Source organism: Fusarium mangiferae (genome assembly GCF_900044065.1).
Source record: "Fusarium mangiferae strain MRC7560 genome assembly, contig: FMAN_scaffold028, whole genome shotgun sequence".
NCBI classification, from domain to species: Eukaryota; Fungi; Ascomycota; class Sordariomycetes; order Hypocreales; family Nectriaceae; genus Fusarium; species Fusarium mangiferae.
This window is the reverse complement of record NW_024573948.1, coordinates 38,741-57,980: the sequence shown is the minus strand read 5'-3', so window position 1 is coordinate 57,980 and position 19,240 is coordinate 38,741. Positions and strand designations below refer to the sequence as shown.

The 19,240-nt window shown below is 47.3% G+C and overlaps 10 protein-coding genes and 2 non-coding genes across 12 annotated transcripts; 7 read left to right on the top strand and 5 right to left on the bottom strand.

Annotated features, from left to right (window-relative positions):
- Nucleotides 1-1,046: 1,046 nt before the first annotated feature.
- FMAN_11743 (uncharacterized protein) lies at nucleotides 1,047-1,568 on the bottom strand (the record flags this gene model as incomplete). Its single annotated transcript, XM_041826074.1, has 1 exon — nucleotides 1,047-1,568. The coding sequence occupies one exon, from the start codon at nucleotides 1,566-1,568 to the stop codon at nucleotides 1,047-1,049; it is 522 nt and encodes a 173-aa protein (XP_041691391.1).
- Nucleotides 1,569-2,748: 1,180 nt separating this feature from the next.
- Nucleotides 2,749-3,126, top strand: FMAN_11742 (uncharacterized protein; the record flags this gene model as incomplete). The annotated part of the gene is made up of 1 exon (XM_041826073.1): nucleotides 2,749-3,126. One exon carries the CDS (start codon nucleotides 2,749-2,751, stop codon nucleotides 3,124-3,126), a length of 378 nt encoding a protein of 125 aa, XP_041691390.1.
- A 1,582-nt stretch (nucleotides 3,127-4,708) lies between these two features.
- tRNA lies at nucleotides 4,709-4,790 on the top strand. Its single transcript is given in 2 exon segments — nucleotides 4,709-4,744; nucleotides 4,756-4,790. It is a non-coding gene; the product is annotated as a tRNA-Gly (tRNA).
- A 573-nt stretch (nucleotides 4,791-5,363) lies between these two features.
- On the top strand, nucleotides 5,364-6,810 carry FMAN_11741 (uncharacterized protein; the record flags this gene model as incomplete). The annotated part of the gene is made up of 2 exons (XM_041826072.1): nucleotides 5,364-5,976; nucleotides 6,026-6,810. 2 exons carry the CDS (start codon nucleotides 5,364-5,366, stop codon nucleotides 6,808-6,810), a joined length of 1,398 nt encoding a protein of 465 aa, XP_041691389.1.
- A 626-nt stretch (nucleotides 6,811-7,436) lies between these two features.
- Nucleotides 7,437-7,977, top strand: FMAN_11740 (uncharacterized protein; the record flags this gene model as incomplete). Its single annotated transcript, XM_041826071.1, has 5 exons — nucleotides 7,437-7,519; nucleotides 7,563-7,650; nucleotides 7,697-7,722; nucleotides 7,778-7,873; nucleotides 7,929-7,977. 5 exons carry the CDS (start codon nucleotides 7,437-7,439, stop codon nucleotides 7,975-7,977), a joined length of 342 nt encoding a protein of 113 aa, XP_041691388.1.
- Nucleotides 7,978-9,785: 1,808 nt separating this feature from the next.
- On the top strand, nucleotides 9,786-10,136 carry FMAN_11739 (uncharacterized protein; the record flags this gene model as incomplete). The annotated part of the gene is made up of 2 exons (XM_041826070.1): nucleotides 9,786-9,803; nucleotides 9,927-10,136. The coding sequence occupies 2 exons, from the start codon at nucleotides 9,786-9,788 to the stop codon at nucleotides 10,134-10,136; spliced, it is 228 nt and encodes a 75-aa protein (XP_041691387.1).
- Nucleotides 10,137-10,612: 476 nt separating this feature from the next.
- rrna54 lies at nucleotides 10,613-10,728 on the top strand. The gene has a single exon (XR_005994047.1). It is a non-coding gene; the product is annotated as a ribosomal RNA (ribosomal RNA).
- A 100-nt stretch (nucleotides 10,729-10,828) lies between these two features.
- Nucleotides 10,829-12,822, bottom strand: FMAN_11738 (uncharacterized protein; the record flags this gene model as incomplete). Its single annotated transcript, XM_041826069.1, has 3 exons — nucleotides 10,829-11,951; nucleotides 12,003-12,588; nucleotides 12,639-12,822. The coding sequence occupies 3 exons, from the start codon at nucleotides 12,820-12,822 to the stop codon at nucleotides 10,829-10,831; spliced, it is 1,893 nt and encodes a 630-aa protein (XP_041691386.1).
- A 227-nt stretch (nucleotides 12,823-13,049) lies between these two features.
- On the bottom strand, nucleotides 13,050-13,869 carry FMAN_11737 (uncharacterized protein; the record flags this gene model as incomplete). The annotated part of the gene is made up of 2 exons (XM_041826068.1): nucleotides 13,050-13,156; nucleotides 13,209-13,869. 2 exons carry the CDS (start codon nucleotides 13,867-13,869, stop codon nucleotides 13,050-13,052), a joined length of 768 nt encoding a protein of 255 aa, XP_041691385.1.
- A 585-nt stretch (nucleotides 13,870-14,454) lies between these two features.
- Nucleotides 14,455-15,225, bottom strand: FMAN_11736 (uncharacterized protein; the record flags this gene model as incomplete). Its single annotated transcript, XM_041826066.1, has 1 exon — nucleotides 14,455-15,225. The coding sequence occupies one exon, from the start codon at nucleotides 15,223-15,225 to the stop codon at nucleotides 14,455-14,457; it is 771 nt and encodes a 256-aa protein (XP_041691384.1).
- A 920-nt stretch (nucleotides 15,226-16,145) lies between these two features.
- FMAN_11735 (uncharacterized protein) lies at nucleotides 16,146-17,875 on the top strand (the record flags this gene model as incomplete). The annotated part of the gene is made up of 6 exons (XM_041826065.1): nucleotides 16,146-16,258; nucleotides 16,307-16,970; nucleotides 17,019-17,070; nucleotides 17,118-17,506; nucleotides 17,554-17,643; nucleotides 17,693-17,875. 6 exons carry the CDS (start codon nucleotides 16,146-16,148, stop codon nucleotides 17,873-17,875), a joined length of 1,491 nt encoding a protein of 496 aa, XP_041691383.1.
- A 104-nt stretch (nucleotides 17,876-17,979) lies between these two features.
- On the bottom strand, nucleotides 17,980-18,957 carry FMAN_11734 (uncharacterized protein; the record flags this gene model as incomplete). Its single annotated transcript, XM_041826064.1, has 1 exon — nucleotides 17,980-18,957. The coding sequence occupies one exon, from the start codon at nucleotides 18,955-18,957 to the stop codon at nucleotides 17,980-17,982; it is 978 nt and encodes a 325-aa protein (XP_041691382.1).
- Nucleotides 18,958-19,240: the final 283 nt, after the last annotated feature.

The window sequence follows — 19,240 nt, the reverse complement described above, 5'->3', positions numbered from 1 at the left end:
AATGTGTGACCAACAACCATTAGTGAAGGTTGAACAGAAATGAGTTCATGCTAGATCTGATGGAATGGTCTGAAAACGCTGAATGAGCACGCTGCGCTGCGCTTAACACATAGCACACAAGAAACTAGTAGTAACTTACTGACCAGCTTCTTCCTTTAAACATCTGCCATGTTCTCAAAGCCGCTCCTGCCACCATCTCACCTAGAGATTCTCACCATGGAAAAAGAAATGATCGACGCCTAGTTGCGAGCTGAAGAGAAGCTATAGGATATCCAAGACCTTGCGTACTCCATAGAAATCAATCAATCAGATTGCCGGATTCGCCTTACGCTAATGTGACTTGAAGGTCAAAGCGGAATGCTTGAACTTTCTGGAATATGGTGTCAACATTCTCATTGCCCCAATCTCCAGCTATATCTCTGATGGGTTGACAGGCCAGTCTCAGACCATTTATCATTTGTACCCCATGTCGCATGTCCGCTTCGAAAAGTGCAACCAAAATCTCATTCATCTTCCTGTCCCCTTCTTCATAAGTATGCAAAGTTCGAGTAGTCACCGAACAAGAGGCCGTTCTGCCTAATCACTCAATGAGCGCCTTCCGTAGAGAGCACAATCACACAACAAACCCAAGGCTGTCTTTGATATCGAAGGCCATAATTACAGCTACTCTAGGACGATAGACCTCACATACAGGTATCAAGCCACCAAATCGTCAACCTACTGTCGGAATCAGAAGGTATTCTTTATACGGTGGAAACACCAAGTTTGGCAGTGCTTCTTATGATATCAATAAAGTTACTAATGCTGTAAGTCAAGAAAAGTAGCCTCGAATCAGTGCTAATGAAAACCTCATTCACAACAAGAGTCAATGTGCTTTGCCAAGAATGGGCCAATTTTAGAACTGAGACTCATACACCATGACTTAGATATCATCCGCTGTATAGCAGTAGGTCTCATGACCCACTCGCATGGGTTACATGATAGCCAGCTTGTGAAGTCTGGAGTGAGAGGGTATACTGGCAACGTGAAAAGACATAAAATCACTGCTAAGATTGATAGAATATGACCTGTGAGCTTGAGCCTTCCATCCTCTCGTCGGCGTAAGAGACGACCCGGTCTTTGAACTCATCGAGATCAAACTGCGTTACCCAACCTTGCTCCTGGAGGGCCTGTACGGCATACACGATCCAAGTCACACAGCTCTGCTGCGGATGCGTGTTCTTTACCGGCAGAGATATAGAGTGAAACAGATCATCTAGTTGAGGAAACGTGACATCTTCTGGCACTTCTCCGATAATGATACACCCAAGCGGTTTGGCGTTTTCATCTGGCTTGACATTTTCCTCGGCTCGGAGCCACCAAGTCATGGTAGGGTTGTGCATGCGAAAAGTGACTGGATTGATCTCGGATACATCGGTAGCAGAGAAGGCGTGGTAGTCTCGTTCCTCGTGACCATCGGGCATGATGATGATGGCCCAGTGATATGCCTCATAGCCAAAGACTCGCCGCTTGTCCCCGCGCGAGAAGTCACCCCGGTCATACAATGCCACAGCGACTTGCTGTACCATGGCGAGCAACTACGCTTATCAGTCTTCCAGTACCACAATACTACACGGCGACTAACCAGTTGAAGGCTTCATCCGAAGCCTGAAAGCTCTAGAAAACACGATCGGCCTCGCCAGAACACGACGCGGGCCGGTAGGAACTCGATAACCTGGTGCCAGACCAGGTCTTTTTAATGACCAGTTTCGCAATCCACGGGTTGTGCCGTCATCAACAAGAGATTGGGCAGGAGTTTAGGCGCGCGATATATGAAACTGATCATCTTGGGATTTCTCCGCGCCCAACGTTCAAAGTGGAGTGACGATCGGCATCGCTTGCGACCAAGATTCGTCGAGAGCCTACACGTGATCTGGAGCGAGAACCAATGAGGCGAGGGACAGTTCACAGAGGAGTTGAAAAGAGGAAACAGAGGGGGCTTTTAAAAAAGATGCAGTGAACATACAAAGAAGCAGCCAATAATTTCGTAAGTATTCGATTGCTGCCCCATTACGAGACAGGAACTTGAACCGTAAGCTTATTGGCGCAGGGCATTGGCTCAGATCAGTCGGAGTGGATTTCATGCACCTTGTCTCTGGAGAATTACGATATAGGATTTTCAGCCAGGGCATAGCCTCATGCAGTCATCCAGATCAGCTCAACCAGATTGGTTCGGGGTTCCGGATAAATAACTCTAACCACTGAGCTTACTCGCTCTGAGGTTTCTCGCATTCCAGCGTCTCCTGCCAATGTCGGCTTACTTTATGTCACGCGATTCATTACTACATGATTCATTTGTAGCTTTTGACATCTGTTCCTAGCATTAATAAGCTCGGGTAATTCTGCCCCAATGTAGTAGCCGCCGTAAGGGTGTCTTGGTATAGGCTATTCGTTTTTGCCAGTATTGAACTGTGTCCACTTTGAGCGGGGCTTCTGTGAAGGGCACTCTGATGCGGAGAGCGACAAGGATCATGGTAACGAGAGCCTCGAAGCAAAGGCAGAGGGCTGCTTACTCTGGAGGGATTGGGAACTGGCCGACCATTACGTGGCCTGACAGAACATGCATTTATGCTGCAATTTTCGTTTAGTCAAAACATGGCATCGAATAAAGTATAAAAGACTGTCTTGTTCCCCAGTAAATCAAGGCATTAGACAACAAAGCAACTCCATCATCAAAGAACATCACCACCAAAACAAATATCGCCCATCATGCATTTCCCAACTCTTCTTGCTGGCCTGGCCTCTTTCTCAACCGCTGTAACCGCCATCCCTACCGAAAAGCCTCACGTTGGCGTCGCCATCCTCACCGTCAACGAGCCAGAGGACAGCACTCTTCCTCTCAACGTCCCCCTCGGTGTTCTCACCCACCAAAAGAACAACAAGCTCACAGAACTGGAGTTCGTCAACGTATATTCTACTGTGAAGGGCGTCAAGCCTCCCAAGATGGACCAGATCAGATGCCAGATGTACAAGGATCAGTATGGTACTGTGCCAATCACCAAGGATCTTACTGCGGAGAATGGTGTTGTCAGCAAGAAGCCAATCTACCTTGGGTGGGTTCTCTGCCGTGTGAAGGCGCAGAAGTAGGTTGTGACAGTTGGAGTCATTTGGATGTTTATCTGTCCCATTGTGTGACAGGCGGAGCTTTGGACATCGAAGAACGGATCGAGTGTAATGGCATAAGCTTCAATTTAGTGACAATAAATATTGTGAGAGACCCAGTAACCGGAGTTTCGTGCCATGCTACCCAGCATACATCTGTTTCGTAGAAAGTTAAGGACAGATGGAGTCTCCATCTCCATCACCCTCTCTGTCGACAAAGTAGGTGAATCCGGTCACGCAAAGGCCAGAACAATTCGCATCGAAAAGCTCATCCGCGGAATCACAGTACGTAGCAGATCCGGGGGTTAAGTCAGAAAGACGGTAGTAGCCTCATCATCCTTATCACCCGGGGCAATGTTTCTCGTGACTGGCATGACATTTTCAGTGAATGATGCCCCGGACAATGAGTCGTTCACGGAATTCTGCCACTAAGGGTTCGTGCCAGGTAACATGTTGGTGGTAGTTGTAATTGGACCAGTGCTAGGCTTACGGTAGCAACGCGGGGGTCTGAACCTTCTTCTCCACGAACGGTCAGGGGATTCTCTGCATCTGGAGAGCTTATGGTGGAAAAACAAGCGTCAAAGGTTGGAATCCTTGTTGGTTTGGCTGTAGAGGCTTCGATAGCGGTCAGGAACTTGCGGACTGATACCACTACATGTTGTTAGAAGTTTTAGAACATCGTTCGTACAAGTGCTAGTCCCAGATTCGGTTGACATTTCTAATCTATTTGTTGTCGTCGAAATATCGTTTGACGCGGATAACCTATCTGGCATATTCTGCTATGTAGCGGAGCCGTCAGATGATGCTGTCCTGGAGATCTTTTCTTCTGGCGCAGAAGACGACTATGCCCCCTGGAAGTCAGACCTATCTGCTGAAGAGGCGGGGGACTCCAGGACGACGAAAGTGCTGAGACCATAGTTGTAGTAGACAATCCGTGCGCTGGAGAGGACATCTTTCCTGAGGGTAATGTGACAGTGTAAGTGTTTCCAGTCGTCAAGGGGCTTGACGAAGTAGAGGCCTTGACTAATATGGATTCGGCTGCCGGTGAAGAGGGAATTTGAAATTAGTCTGGTGTCCTTCTTGTCGAAGTGGCCTCCTGTTAGAACGATTGCAGTGCGTGGACTTGGCATCGGATTGAGACTCAGTTGACTCTACATTCACGAGCTGCTTCCTAGAGCTGGAGAGAAAAGGTAGGTTGACATAAATAATATCTCAGGTTTCCTATTTCAATGGTGCCAGTTGTTTCACAGAAACTTTGTTAAGCGCTGCAAAGAATGTGGCGCTGAATACCTGGCCCTTCGTGGTCGTTGAGCTTGGCATATCCAGAGAAGTGAAGCCTGGGGAAGCTGAGAGTAGAAGCTAAACCGGAGCAATCGCACCATATGTTTCAATCGCCGAAGTTGAAAAACGACTGTTCAACTTGGACCCAGACTCCCTCTGTTAATTCAACCCATTCCACCAACTAACAACGACTTTCTAGAAAGGTTGTCAGAATTGCAAACAATGGGCATCCTCACCGTAAACGCCTGAGCTCCAATTGCAGTTCGTTCGTCAACAACATCCAATAGCGTAATTGGTTTAGTGGTAAAATTCTCCGTTGCCATTCGAGCAGCGTCGGGGAGCCCAGGGTTCGATTCCCTGATTACGCATTACCGTCTTTGAAGCTCTGAGTGTTTCTCTTTTGCTGTTCGTGATTCATTTTTGTGGTGTTTTGCAGGACACAATTATGCTCAGCAAAGTGAGTAGCTAGTTTTGCCTTCCTCTGTCGGCTGCTCGAGAGCGAGGTGGGGCAGAATTACAAGGCGTTATAGCGGCCGCGGGGCATGTGACCTACTAGCCAATTCCCCAACGCCTAACCAACATACTGGCACTAGGTGAAGTTTATCTCACAACTTCATCTTTCGATGCGATTACATTTCGCGAGGCTTTAATTTTTAGTCTCCCAGGAACAGCAATGAGTGCCGCTTGTCGCAGTCAGATCTTCCGCGCATCAGCTGGGGCCCTAGTCGTAGGCTCGCAAGTACTCCTATATCACCTAGAAACTTGCAACCGTGACTGAATTCTTTTAACTCGAGCGCATCACAATGCTTAAGGCTAATAAACGACGGACTCAGCAATATTTACACACACAACTAACTCCACGCGTCGTCTATAGGCTCAGACCGTAACAGCAAAGTCGGCCTCAGCTTCCAACCTTCTTACCTATCTACAGAACTTACGTTATGTCACTTATGCTCCGCCTGTCATTCTTTTCCTTCACGCGACGCGTGTTGGCGGCGCGCTTCCGTTCACTCGATACCCAGTTCTCTGCGACTCGTCGCCTTTACTCTAATGCATCCCAAAAAGCTATGTCTACGCCAAGCGTCAAATATAAGTACATCGAAGAAGTTGAGGTACACGAAGATTATCGACCCGGAGGCTACCATCCTGTTCAGATGAACGATACCTTGCATAATGATCGTTACCAGATAGTGCACAAGCTTGGGCATGGTACATTCTCAACCGCCTGGCTTGCCCTAGACCGAAATTCATCCACCTACATTGCAGTGAAGGTTGGAACTGCAGACGCTGATAAAAGTGAAGTCGACATTCTCTCAAGGCTCGCAATGGCGGATGTGGATGAAGCATTCATCCCGCGAGTTCTTGACTCCTTCATTGTTAAAGGGCCAAACGGATCACATCCATGTCTTGTCACGACACCTGCACGATGCAGCCTCATAGATACAAAAGATTCGTCTGAGTCAGGTTTGTTTCAATTAGACGTAGCCAGATCTCTGGCTGTCCAAGTTGCAAAAGCTGCGGCCCATGTTCACTCGCGCGGTTATGCCCACGGAGGTAAGTTTCTGATGCCTTCATATCATCACTTACTAAAGTCTATCGCAAGATCTTCACTTGGGAAATATATTGCTACGACTTCCAGCCTCGCTCAACAACTTGACGATCGACCAGTTGTACGGAAAGTTCGGTGCTCCGAAACTGGAACCAATTATTCGTCTAGACGGGTCTGTAGAACCACTACCACCTGGCGTGCCTTCTCATGCTGTTCTCCCTGTCTGGCTTGGTTTACCAAGTGATGATATCTCCTTATGCGATGCCAAACTCTTACTGAGTGACTTTGGTGTCGCCTTCCGGCCAGCAGATAAGACAAAATACGAGTCTAATACGCCCCTTGTTGTCCGCCCTCCTGAATCGTATTTCGAGCCAACAAAGCCTCTCACCTTCAAATCAGACATATGGAGCCTCGGCTGCCTGATATTTGAGTTATTTGCCCATCGCTCCCTCATTGATGGCATCATCGCTCCCCAGGACGACATCACTGCACAACAAGTTCACCTGCAAGGAATTCCTCCGCCTGAATGGTGGGACCAATGGGACAAGCGCTCAAAATGGTTTGATAGTAAAGGTCAGGCGCTCAGTAACGAGCGGGATATCTGGTCATGGGACAGGCGTTTCAAACAATGGGTGCAGGAGCCGAGGAAATCGGAGGGTATGGAACCCATCAGCTCAGAGGAGGCGGCTGCACTATTGGACTTACTAAAACGAATGCTTGCATGGAAGCCTGAGGATCGACCTCAGGCACAGGAAGTTTTGGAATCAGGATGGGTGAAGGAATGGGCTTTGCCAGCCTATAACAAAGCCAAGAGAACTTCAGAAATCGAAAGAGAATGACACTTTGCTTGCCTGAGAATACATGCCTGCAATAGAAAAGAAGCATAGAAAAGGATTAATAAGCCTATCTGCTCCGTTGAGGATCGGTCAATTGGCATTGTCCGAACCGTCGTACAGACTTTGGGGCGGTGAAACGTTGTGACTCTTATCACCTTGGCACATGTCCATATACCCAGCCACCACGGGATCCTCGGGACACCTCCATCACCATCCCACGCATGCCGAAGTCCCTCGTGCCTCAAAATAAGAAAAACATGACTTGATTCCAAACCAATTCAGGCCATTATCTTATCTAATCAGTTATATTCGGACTCCACGTCATCCCCGGCATTTGAATCTCTTCCGCGCCCCCCGAAGCGATGATGTCAGCAAGCCCCCACACAAACCCCTGCCCAAGGCTGAGAATTCGCATTCGTCACAGGGGTTGTGAGGCGCATCGACACGGCGATTGGTCAGAGTCCGAGTCTATTTTTGTGATCGACGGATTGAGGAGCTGGGATTCGTCCACGCCACGGAGCAAGCCTCGTTCTGACTACTCATCGAGTGGCTCATGTTAGACAGGACTTACGAAGCCCGCCGGAGAAGTCAGCTCTGCTACGGAAGCCATGGGAAATCGGTCTTTAAATATGCGCTGGCGTTCGGATATCTGGTGGCAGTTTATCGCAGCCGCATTCGGTCCTTTTTTGCTCCTCGTGTTTTGCATGTTTTAGTTCGTTCGTTTTGCAAGCGCTCTAGCTAGTTTCAATGGATAGTTACGACGATTTTCAGAGCACGCCAACTGGCAAAGTCTCAAAAGCGAAAAAGGGAAAGCCAGTCCATGTGTGTTCCGAATGTCAAAAGGTACGCGGTTCTATACAAGAGGTAGATTAACTGCTAACAAAACAAGGTATACACTCGAGCTGAGCATTTGAGGTACAACTTCTGCACTTACACTTCAGATGAAGATAGTATGCTCACCACTTGATAGGCGACATCAGTCTTCCCACCAAGAGCCCCAGTTCGAATGCCCAGTATGTCAAAGACGTTTTCATCGCAAGGATCTACTAGAGAGGCACTACAAACGGTGAGTTGAAAAGTCTTCACAGACACGAAATGTTGCTGACAGCAATTTGCATAAGACATGAAGAAGGAATCGAGGATCCTTCGGGCTCTCAATACATGGAGTAATCATGCGATGTTGAAGGAGTTTGGGGGGTTTGTCTATTATTATTTCGGTTCTCGTCAACAATGTACACGAATGGGCCACGGAGGAATAAATAGAGGTAATTTCATGAGGGACGATATATAGCTCTGGATGCAATGCTGGTTTAGAATATAGATACACAGTATATACAAGTCAGTCTCAGCGATTTGAGATCCGATGGTGTTGTGTGAATTCACTGATGTCCAAAATGCTGCACTACTTCCATGCTGGGTAGGATAATCTATTTAGCCACAATGGTTTAGGCCTCAAAGGCCCGAAAGCGAGTGCGAATCTGATCTCATTCTTGTGGCTATAAACTTAAACTTACTTCTCGAAGTCCAAGATATATCCGAGTCAAATTAGTTAATTGTTGAGACGATACTGCGACAATGTATGAGCTTAAGAATCCAAGGGAACAAGAATATCACCAGTAGCCTGTAGGTGGGTGCATCTTACAGGGTAACACAGCCCCAGTCTTCTCCATCTCACGACACCCTATTGGTCACCTGCCATTGAACAGCCCCTTACTGTTTTAGTGCCTTCTCCTATTTTCGTACAAAACACCAAGGCAAAATTCTTCAAACAATTGTCGCATTCGTGCATCAGGCTATATGTCCCTGACGCTCATGAATGGGCCTTGACCAACAGAAAAGATAGCTTTCCAGGAGAGAAGAGAAGATATCACTTAGTCTTTGAACGCGAAATCCAGCACAGAAATACTATCTGGCATACTTTGCCTCGGACTAGCAATGAGGTACATCTGTCGTTCTGAAAGGTTTCCTTCATAGAAAGCATCATTGACACCAATTCATAGCCCAGCTACTATCCCAAACATGGCAGAGAAGCCAATACGCCCATACCAAGAGAGGGGAACAGAGATTGAGGGGGTTGTTAACTACATAAGCTTTAATACGCACCCAGATCACAGAGGCTTCAGTTTTGAGGAGTATAGGTTGGAGTCTTACAGCAAAACGAAAACGAATTCCTCTTGTGACCTTCTCACTGACCTATACAGCGTGCCTCATGTAGCTCAAGGAAGACCCTTGGATCTGTTTGTCTGCCACCAAATTATCGATGAAATGAAACTAATCTCGATAGACTCCGTGGGGCTAGTGCCTGCATCTCAGTTGGCTCGACTACTGAGGCCATGGCAGCCAATATGTGGTCACTGCCTGTCGCATTGATCTCGCGTCATTCCCCTTACCTAAAGACAATGACCTCGAGTTCTGGTTTCTTTCCTAAATCGCACATTAACCTCCCAGATGATGATGCTGTAGCATTTGGCCTTTTTATGGAATGGCTATACTATGGAACTTATGATGACTTCCAATCGCCGTCATCTTCGAACATTTATACACGATGTTAGGTTCTTGGTGATAAGCTCCTCTGCAATAAGTTTAAGAACTACACTATAGGCAGTCTCTATAAATAATACATAGAGTTTTTAATAAAATACCAGGATATAGAGTTTATATATAAGAATACTTCTTCTTCTTCAAAATTAAGATAATTCTATATAGATTATGTAAAGCAATACTTCTCAGACTCGAATAAACTGCGTGGACCTGTTGGAAACTGGGATGCAATTTTGCAGAAGGATGCAGACCTTCGCATTTCATTGCTCTTAAGCATCCGACAGAATTCATCCTGTAGGTGCCACGTCAAGTACCTGAGAGACTATCTGGATTTCGACGAAGTCTTCTTTACAGCGATTGCACCGCCAGCTGTAGAACCTGTGCAATTGCCAGTCAGGCAGAGGAGAAAAAACAAGAAAAAGGCTTCAGTGGCAAAAATGAGAAGTCAGGGAAATGTAAGTGTGAGAACCGCTAGGTGTTGGGCTCAAACTGGATATATCTATGCGATAGGAGCGTGTGGAGGATCCTTATAACTTAAACATATAGAAGGACACAAATTTGGCTAACAAATATTATAGGCCGAGTCTCCTGGACCCAGTGTTGGAGGTCTAAGTCTCAAACAGGAATCTACTGGGTGTAATGAATCTGAACCAGTACAAGCTTCAGTCAGCGGCGATGATAATAAACCGGTATGCCCGAGCCTGGAAAAGGCTAAAGCCTCGCTCCAGACGGTAGATAGTAAGGATTACACCGAGGGTAGTGTCAAGCCAGAGCGACCCATGCCATAAGAGAAGATGTCTTGAGGGTTTATATAAGAGAGAATACACGAGTAATTGCTATATGGGATGCTTTGTTGGTTCCTGTGAAAAGTGTTAGGTAAAAGAGTTATCAAGCTGAGATCAGTAACTAGTATTGCAGACTTACATTTGTTAGAGCCTATGAGGATATGTATACTCTCGCAGTATCATGAAGCCTCTATCTTATGTCCATAATTTATCCTAATGCCACCTGTCAGGATGAATCAATAGGGGAATACTGCAGTCTGCAATTGGGCGCCATGGTCAATGATGAATACAAATATCTGGTGAGTGGAGATTTACGCAAATGGTAAAATCAATCGACGCTGTTGGGGTTGCGTCTCTCACTTTGGCTGCTCCTGGGGGGTAGCATATCAGAAATCAATGGCCCCCATTGGCCGCCGACTCTGAGAGGATGTAGTTACGGCCAGTCGATATGAGTTGCGACTGATGACTTGCCGGTACATACGACCAAAGCTCGTAGAAAATACGGGATCCCGTCCGCTCTCCCATAGTCAAGCTGCGAAGCGCTGGATTAGTAGTTGGGTCGGTGACGACCAGCGAATCCCCGGTGTTGTATGTTTTTTGCCGTTTAGCTAATCATCGTCAATCAACGATGAGGTATAGCGATTGGAACGATTTATCACTATGCAGTGCAGTGTTCTCTTGCTGGCAGTTTCTTTTTATGCTTCTGGCTCTGACTCTTCTACTGGCATCTCAACTCCAAGCCCGACTAAAAACTCCGCAATGTCAGGTTTCTCACGAGAGCATTCTAATAAATCCTCCTCTTCTAGCGCATTAATGTCTGCACCGTGGCTAATGAGCAGTCTGACCGATTCTAAGCACCCATATACTATCGCATGAGCTAAAGGTGTAAGCCCATCTTCATCAACTGCAGCGACATTGGCCCCGCATTCCAACAACCGCTTGAGTGTATGTGATGAATCTCCAATCTCAGCTGCGATATGCAACGCTGTTTGTCCATTCGCCGCTTGAGCCTCAATTTTGTCACCGCGATCAACAAGCGACTGGATCAGTGTCTCTCTGGCTCCAAAATGAGCAGCCAGGTGAAGGGGAGTATATCCTGTCGTATAACAATGCCATCTCTCTTCTTCAGCTTCAAACTCATCATAGCTCTCTTCATCAATATACGGCCATGCTTCAGCAGCTTGAAGATAAGAGTCTACCGACCTGTGTGAAGTTGTCATCCTTAGGAAATCTCTGTCGTAAAGCAGTGACGGCAAAGCTGCAAGGCTTGGTGAAAGGGTTCTGGCGGCATAGCAAAGAAATGGATGTGCTTTCAATCTCTCTTTAAGCTCTTGAGATGACCTGCACGCGCCTTCGTGGTCGCTTCTTGTCAAGTACAGAAATGTCGCCTTGACGTGACGCGCATGATACTTGTCGTCAAACACTTCATTTCGCAAGTAGTCCAACAGCAATGGAGATCGCAACTTTATAACCTTCGTGTTGAAATCGATGAAGGCGAAGTCGGCGCAGGTGTTGGAGATTTGTGCAAGAGTAAACACTGTGTTATCTTCGTCTCTAATTCCCCAGGCGATGAGAGCTTCCCACAGCATCGATGGGGTAAACGTGTATCCGTTTTCCTCGCCATAGACCAGGTAATAAAGCGAACAAAGAGTCATCTCTGAGTATCTTGAGTCCTGGATCTCGTTGACTAGAGTTTTGCAAAAGGTTTGGGAGGCATCTATACTAGAGTTCGGTGACCAGGACTCTACCATATTGAGAAAAGCCGTGTTCGGTTGCGATGCGATGTTGCTGAACCAACTCGGTATAAGAGGAAGAAACCTAGTGGAACTTAGCTGATACTATCACAAATACACACACAGCAAGGCTTACCGGCCGTCAGCCATCTCCATGAGTTTCTGATATGGAAAAAGCGGAGTATGGGAATCATACTGCACCTCTGCGCTGAGAGGTGCCTCGTCAACAGCTCTGGCGTGGTACAGACTCAAATCCTCGTCGGTAGCGCGTGCAGTGATCGTGTTGATACCAAAGGCGTCAGAAAAGGCGTGTGAAGGCGGATCCCGACTGGCCAGCATTATTTGCAATTGGGTTTTCCCTTTCAGCAGAAGTTCCATCAGCTCACGCAAGCCAGCCTCATTTGAGGAGTCGACCCCATCTAGGATGATAACAATCCTACGGAACTCAGATGCCAGCAGCTGCAGTATAGCCACGGTACTTTCGGCATCTCCCAAGCCATCGTCAATAGTCTCCAAAACTTGGGCCGGGAGGGTAGATTTCTCCGAAAGTTGTGATATCAACTGTCTAGCGATTGAGCGAAGCGCAAGGTTATAGTCAGCGAGGTTGTACTGCAGCTCATGGCGTCCAAAATGGTATACTGCGGCTCCGGTGTTTGGTAGGATCTGATCATCTAGAATACGGCTCACGATATTCGAGGTGATGAAAGTCTTGCCAGCTGCGCCTGATAGTCGTTAGCCAGGCACAGAGAAGTGATGGAAGAAGGCGAGATACTTTGTCCATGGAGCCAAAGCACGCGATCGCGAGTCCCGCTCAGCCAATCCTGTGTCGTCTCATGGTCGAAAAACCACTGCCCGATACCGGGAATACGCGCATCATTGAGAAGTCGCTGTTGAGTGGCTGATTGATCGCCCGGATTTAACCTTCGAAGCAGGGGTTTCCGGTCACTCAGCTGCATTATGAGATATGTCATGCAAGTATAAATAAACGGTTAAATATTTAATAACTCAGGGCTCGGTATTTATCTGATGATACCTTGGTCGAATGACTGTGGCTCAGCGGAGAAATTCACAGCCGCTACTCAAGGATTGGCTGCATCGTAAAATAACCGCCCCCACTCGCTCGCTAGTTTTGAAACAAGCCTCGTATTACAGAAAGGGAGCCTGTTCCTGTTCCAGGCATCAACTAATTATCCCCAGTCGTAAGATTTTGGAAGATCAAATCAATTCTCTGTTTGCCCTTCGGGTCATATTTGTCAACGTATCTCTCCCCAAAAGGTTGCATCCAAGTGTCTGCACCATACGCATCAGTAGAGGCCACGCAATAGGCAGCAGAATTACTCACCATATGTTGTCCGGGGCTTCGTGTCACAAAGCCAGATGATAGTGTCATTGACACTGTCTTTGAGATCGCTTTTCGGAAAGGCTTTGGCAATTGCAGCATAGTCCTCTCCCGAGGCGCCATAAGCTGGTCCCGAAAAGTCCATTGCGATGCCCTTCGATACAACCTGCACATCAAGTTCCTTGAAATATGATATAGACCTTTCTGTATGAAGCGCGATCGCATCCCACACGAGCTGGACATTCCTCTCATGCCAAAACTTTCCATCTTGGTGCTCTTGTATGAACTCGCGCGCTGCGAAAGCCCCATCGACTTCGAACCGACGGTCAGCGCTGATGATGGGCGACGCTTCTGTCGTATCCCAGCCAAGGTCGTGCAAGAGTGTGGCGACAGCGTGAACTTCCAGGTCGACAATATTACTGAGGGTTTCGTTGGCATTGATCATGAGGACTCCGTAGAGCCAAGATCGCATGACGTGCTTGTAGATCGGGTAGGTACTATGCTTCAACGCAAAAGCTTCAGCATCTTGAACAATTGGTGTGTTGATAACTGTTATGCCAGCAACTTTTCGCGTAGGAAATGAGAATCCATTGCTGTTAACTTTGCAAACGCCACAGAAAAATGTCGCAAGAAAGACAAGAGGCCTGATCCGATAGATGAACATGATGATGGAATTCACATGGTACTTCTCACTCCAGAGGGATCCATCAGACTCATTTGGCCTTTGACCGATATATAATGGATACGATTAGAAATCACCAAAATTGTCGAATTAGTAATTCACCAATTCTGAGCAAGAATTGCTGACGTGAGACTTCACAATGCATGAGGTGAATGTCCTACGGACCGACGGTATAGAGTCACAAAAGAGAGACTAAAGTTCTGGCGCAGATTCTTTGGTATTCTTTAGTGCCGTGGCAGTAGCACACAGTATTGTACTGAGATAAGAGTCACTCAACCTACACACTGTTTCATAATTAATTTCGCGCACATCTAGATAGCTTTGCTCAGATACTTGAGTTCATTAGATACGTTGCTTTTATTGACAAGTACTCAATCGTCTTGTCTGTGCCTCATAATGTGTTGCTTCTATATGTGATTTGTTTCAAGGCCTAAACCCGTACTTCGAAAGTCTATTGTGCTCTATAAGCCTTTCTCATGATGTTCTAATATCTATTTATTGCCATGATCTGGCTTTCCTACTTGTGGCTAGTCTGCTTCTAAGAACTGGGTAAAGGGGACTGCATCATCATGCCTTGCTAACCTCTTGAAGAGGCCAAACCATATCAGGAATGCGATATCCCAGTCTATCCATGTAGTACGAGGTATCGAGTCCGTGAACCCTCCAAGCAATGACTCTCTCACCGCGCTCTTCCACTAAACCAAAGTTAGGTTTCATTATCTCCAGATGAGGACTCACATGTCTCGAAGCATCGGGCGTCTCCCAGATTGTCATCATCAGCAGCTCGTCTCCGGTTAAAAGACTCATCAGCTGTACGAACTTATCATTCGAAACCGTGATGACTTCGATATCGCCAGGTTTCATCATCTGACAGCATTGGCGACTGCCTGGTTGGACTTCCTTTGATTTTGATAGAGTGAAACTTGTCCACGATGTCCATTTATCCATGAAAATGTTGAGGGGGAACGGCTGAGGGGAAGTGCTTGAAGGGATCGGATGACGCCTAAGGAGGTGAGAAGTTGCAGCTTTGCGGTCCAAGAGGAATGACAATAAATCGTGTGCAATCGAGAGCTTAGGATGAGGGTTGAAGGTGGCAATCAAACCATTCTCATCAGTAGCCTCCCTACGAACGAAATCGATAGCTAAATCCATGAGCCTTTCCTCCTGCCTACGGTATTCCGCATCCTTTATTTCATGACCAATTTCATGCCTGTCAGAATAAGACTCAACGAACGACAGAACATCGAAGTCCTTATCGACCTCGAGATCCGATCGTCGAACTGGATTACCTTCAGACTCCTCCTTGATAAGCCTGGTAAGAGAGTTGTAACGATCCATGGTGCAAAATGTTGCTGTGAAGTTAGATTTGTTGTTGCTTGGTACTGGTAACTTTGGTGTTAGTTAACAAGATGGAGAACAGGCAGAAGAATCGGAAGGCCAGGCTCTTAAATACTAAGAGACTAGACGCGTTCGCGTATTCTGATCTCTTGTTCTCATTTCTAGCATTATGTCTTCAAATTGTCAAAGCCTTTCGCGCCCACAAAGGGTGATTCTTTGGAGTACTGAACAAGAGCAGTATGCCCAGATAGTAGCGGACAAAAAGGAGCTCACGGCAGAAAAGCCAGGAACACAAGTGATTGTAGTTCGACGAACATAATGCCATCTAAACAATGCACCCGCTACATCAAAGCAGGAGACACATCAATCGTCGCCCAAACCCGTCTAGCGTGCACTAGGAACTTTTGCATCTTAAGCTTATTCGTATGGTTCATGATCCCTGTCCCCAAGGTCTTCATCCACCTTCCAAAATAGTGCAACTTCAAGAAAAAAATTGCCATTGCCCAATTAAAGCCTCTTGGTGCTCTCGGTCTCGCGGGGTTATCGTTCTTTGCCAAGATGACCCTCATCTGGTGCAACGTCGATCGGGCTTGGTCACATTTTAGTGCAGTAAATGTTCGACTCTCGTTGGTGCAAGCAAAAGTGCCTGGGAGTCGTCACCGCTAGCGATAAGGCCTCCACTGAACAAGTCCGCTGGCGATCATCATAGCAGCTGCTTGGTTAGATATGACCTTCCAGAAGCGAAACTGTTTCCGTGGACTTGTGTTCTTCATGATTCCCCGCCACGGATTGTCTTTCTTGGCATTGCGATTGCCTCTGATTGCGTGACTTGTTTATCTGTATAAATAGAGACTCTCCGCCTTTCGTGCTACTCCCCGCTTTCGTTGTTACGACCAGTTCAACTATCCTACATCGTCAACATGAAGTTCAGCACTGGAGTCGCCACATTGCTGGCGCTGGCTCCCAGCCATGGCTTCGCCAAGACTCACAAGCTGGAGTCGAAGAAGATCCAAGCTGACATGAAGACCAAAAAGTAATTGTCCCCGGTTTCTTACACTAGAGATACGCTGACATGACATAGTCTTATGTCAAACCTCGAGGCCTTTAACGACATTGCCTTTGCCAACGGTGGTAACAGAGCCTTCGGTCTTCCCGGATACGACGCTTCAGTGGACTACATCTTTAAGCGCATCTCAAAAGTCAAGAACGCCAAAGTCTGGAAGCAAAACTTCCCCGCCCTCTTTGCCTTTGTAGACTCAATTGAGCTCAAGGTCGACGACACGCCTGTTTATGTCTACGGCCTGACCTACTCCCCCTCAACCTCCGAAGAAGGCATTACCGCCGAGATCGCGCTCGGTCCCGAAGGTGCAGCAGGTTGCGACGCCTCATCATACGATGATCTCGACGTCAAGGGTAAAATCGTGCTCGTCCAGCGCTTCCGCTGTCCTACCGGCGGAACACTTGCTGGAAGAGTGATCCCTGCTGCTGCAGCTGGTGCATCCGCTGTCATCATCTACCATGATCTCACCACGAATGTTACCGCTGGTTCTCTTAGTCAGCCTGATCCCGAGAAGCATGTCCCAGCTGGCTTTATCAATCTTGTGGATGGTGAGAAGATCAAGCAGAGGATCGAGGCTGGTGAGACTGTTACAGCGCATTTTCAGCAGACGCAGACCATCGAGGAGAGGATTACCCAGAATGTCATTGCTGAGACTAAGGGCGGTGATCCCCGTAATGTCATCATGGTTTGTCACTCTCCCCAATGATCAATAGTCATACTAATGGCTATCCAGCTCGGTGCCCATCTTGATAGTGTTCAGGCCGGTCCCGGTATCAATGACGATGGTATGTCACCCTGCCGCATTCTATCATGACTCCACTAACACAGCTAGGCTCCGGCTCATCCCTCATCCTCGAACTCTTCCTCGCCCTCTCAAAGTACAAGACCAAGAATAAGATCCGCTTTGCATGGTGGGGCGCCGAAGAAAACGGCCTCCTCGGCAGCAAGCACTACACCTCCACTCTTCCCGCCAAGGATGTCAACAACCTCCTCGTCTATCTCAATTTCGATATGGTTTCCAAGGGCTTTTTCGGCGTTGCTGACACTGATGGAAGTTCTCATGGATCTAAAGCTCCCAAGGGCTCTGAGGTCACGGAGAAGATCTTCACAGAATACTTTGAGAGCCAGGGAATTGAGGTTACGCCTGCTGTTTTGACCAATGGTAGTGACTATGCGCCTTTCTGGCAGAACCTGAACAAGCCTTTTGGTTTCTTGCATACTGTAGGTTGACTCATTCCATTATGCTTCTACAACTAACCAAGGTTTAGGGCACGGCTGTTGCGCAGGATCCTTGCTACCACCAGGCTTGCGACACCATTGACAACCCTGATTCCAAGACCCTCACCATCAACGCCAAGGTAAGCCTTATACTCATGTACTTGCTACCTGTGACTCTAACGCAAACAGGCTGCTGCACACATTTTGGCTGTCCTCGACGACAGAGGAACAAAGCTCATCCCCAAGACAAAGACTACTGCCGCTTCGTTGCAGGGTCTCCAGGAGCGAAGCGTCGGACCTGATCTGGCTCAAATTGACGAGCTTGAGGCGATGGGCATTCGACACTTGGGATGCGGTATTCACGAGATTTAGAAATTTACCTGGAGAAGTTGAGTTGATTATAAAATGATATGATGAGTTATGAGGAGTAGTTCGTTGATAGATGAAAACAATCTGAGCGTATTCGACGCACGGCCTCATTCGCCTGTGAATGTGTCAACAGACCTCCATTTCCAGTTCCTAAATCTCTCACAAGATATTGGATGGGTGCTCCAATAGTTACATATGTCTTCCGCCGTCAAGATTCTCCAATCCCTTTCAAACTCAGGCGGTCTGGGCGCCGATGTATCAACCCCTTCATCCCACGCTATCACATCTTTTCTCTTCGCCCAGTCTTCGCCCGTCACTTTACACCCTTTACTGCGCTTACATCTCTGCCCACAAGATGGGCACTTATAGTTCTTCCAATCTTCTGCGTGATCGAATTTCCAAGCGTCGGATTTGCCATGGGGATATGAACATGACGGCGTGGTATGGCCCATCTTATTCCTAAGTCTGGTGTCATAGTATCGTTTGGAGAGTTCTTCGGTGCTATAGCGTTGGGGATGCCCATGACGAAGAGAGTCGCGGTAGAGTACGTTTGATGTTATCCAACAGCTCGAACCTCTTTCTAGATATGTTTCGAGAACGTAATCGCTTTCAGTGAGCATCACTCCATCGCACATGTCTTCTGTATCAATTTCGGTCGGCATGAATGAGTCAACTACCGTGACTTTCACGCGCTCTTGTTCAAGCCTCTGGAGAAGTTCGTTGTTTGCTGGGTTCTTTATCTGCGCCTCAGAAAGGTAAACTTCAAAGTCATCGCGAGACATCCTCGAACTATCGGGCTTGGAGTTCTCGAGAAGCCATTCGAGCACAAAAGCGTCAACAGGATTGGAATGGCCGATGATGTAGTGGTGTCGTAGACCAGGCGGAGGTGAGCTGCGAAGTCGTGGTGCACCAGTTCCAGCAGGGTCGTTATGAACTTTCTGGCCAACCCATGACCATAGAAGCATCTTCAGACTGAACCAACAGCCCTCGTGATATTCTACTTCTTTGTCTTTGTCGATGATGCTACGTATGTAAGCGATTCTCGTTGTTGTTGTTGTTTTCTGTGGTGTCGGCTTGTCTTCCATCGCTGCTGCTGGAACAAGTCGATTCGTGTAGATGGGATTGAAGATCTACGCCCAGGCAGTAGCAGAGGCAGTAATAGAAAGTGAGACCGTATTGAGACCTTGTTGTTTCAGTATTGATTAGAGATTTGGCGAATTTTAGTCGCTACCAAATGTAACATTGAAGATGAATCGGCAAGTGACTCATCGCAAATCGAACCATCTCAAATACGAAACAGACCTGGTGTTGGTATTACCATCATAGTAAAAGTAGCTTCGAGTACCGGTTATACTGATTGAAGTTGGA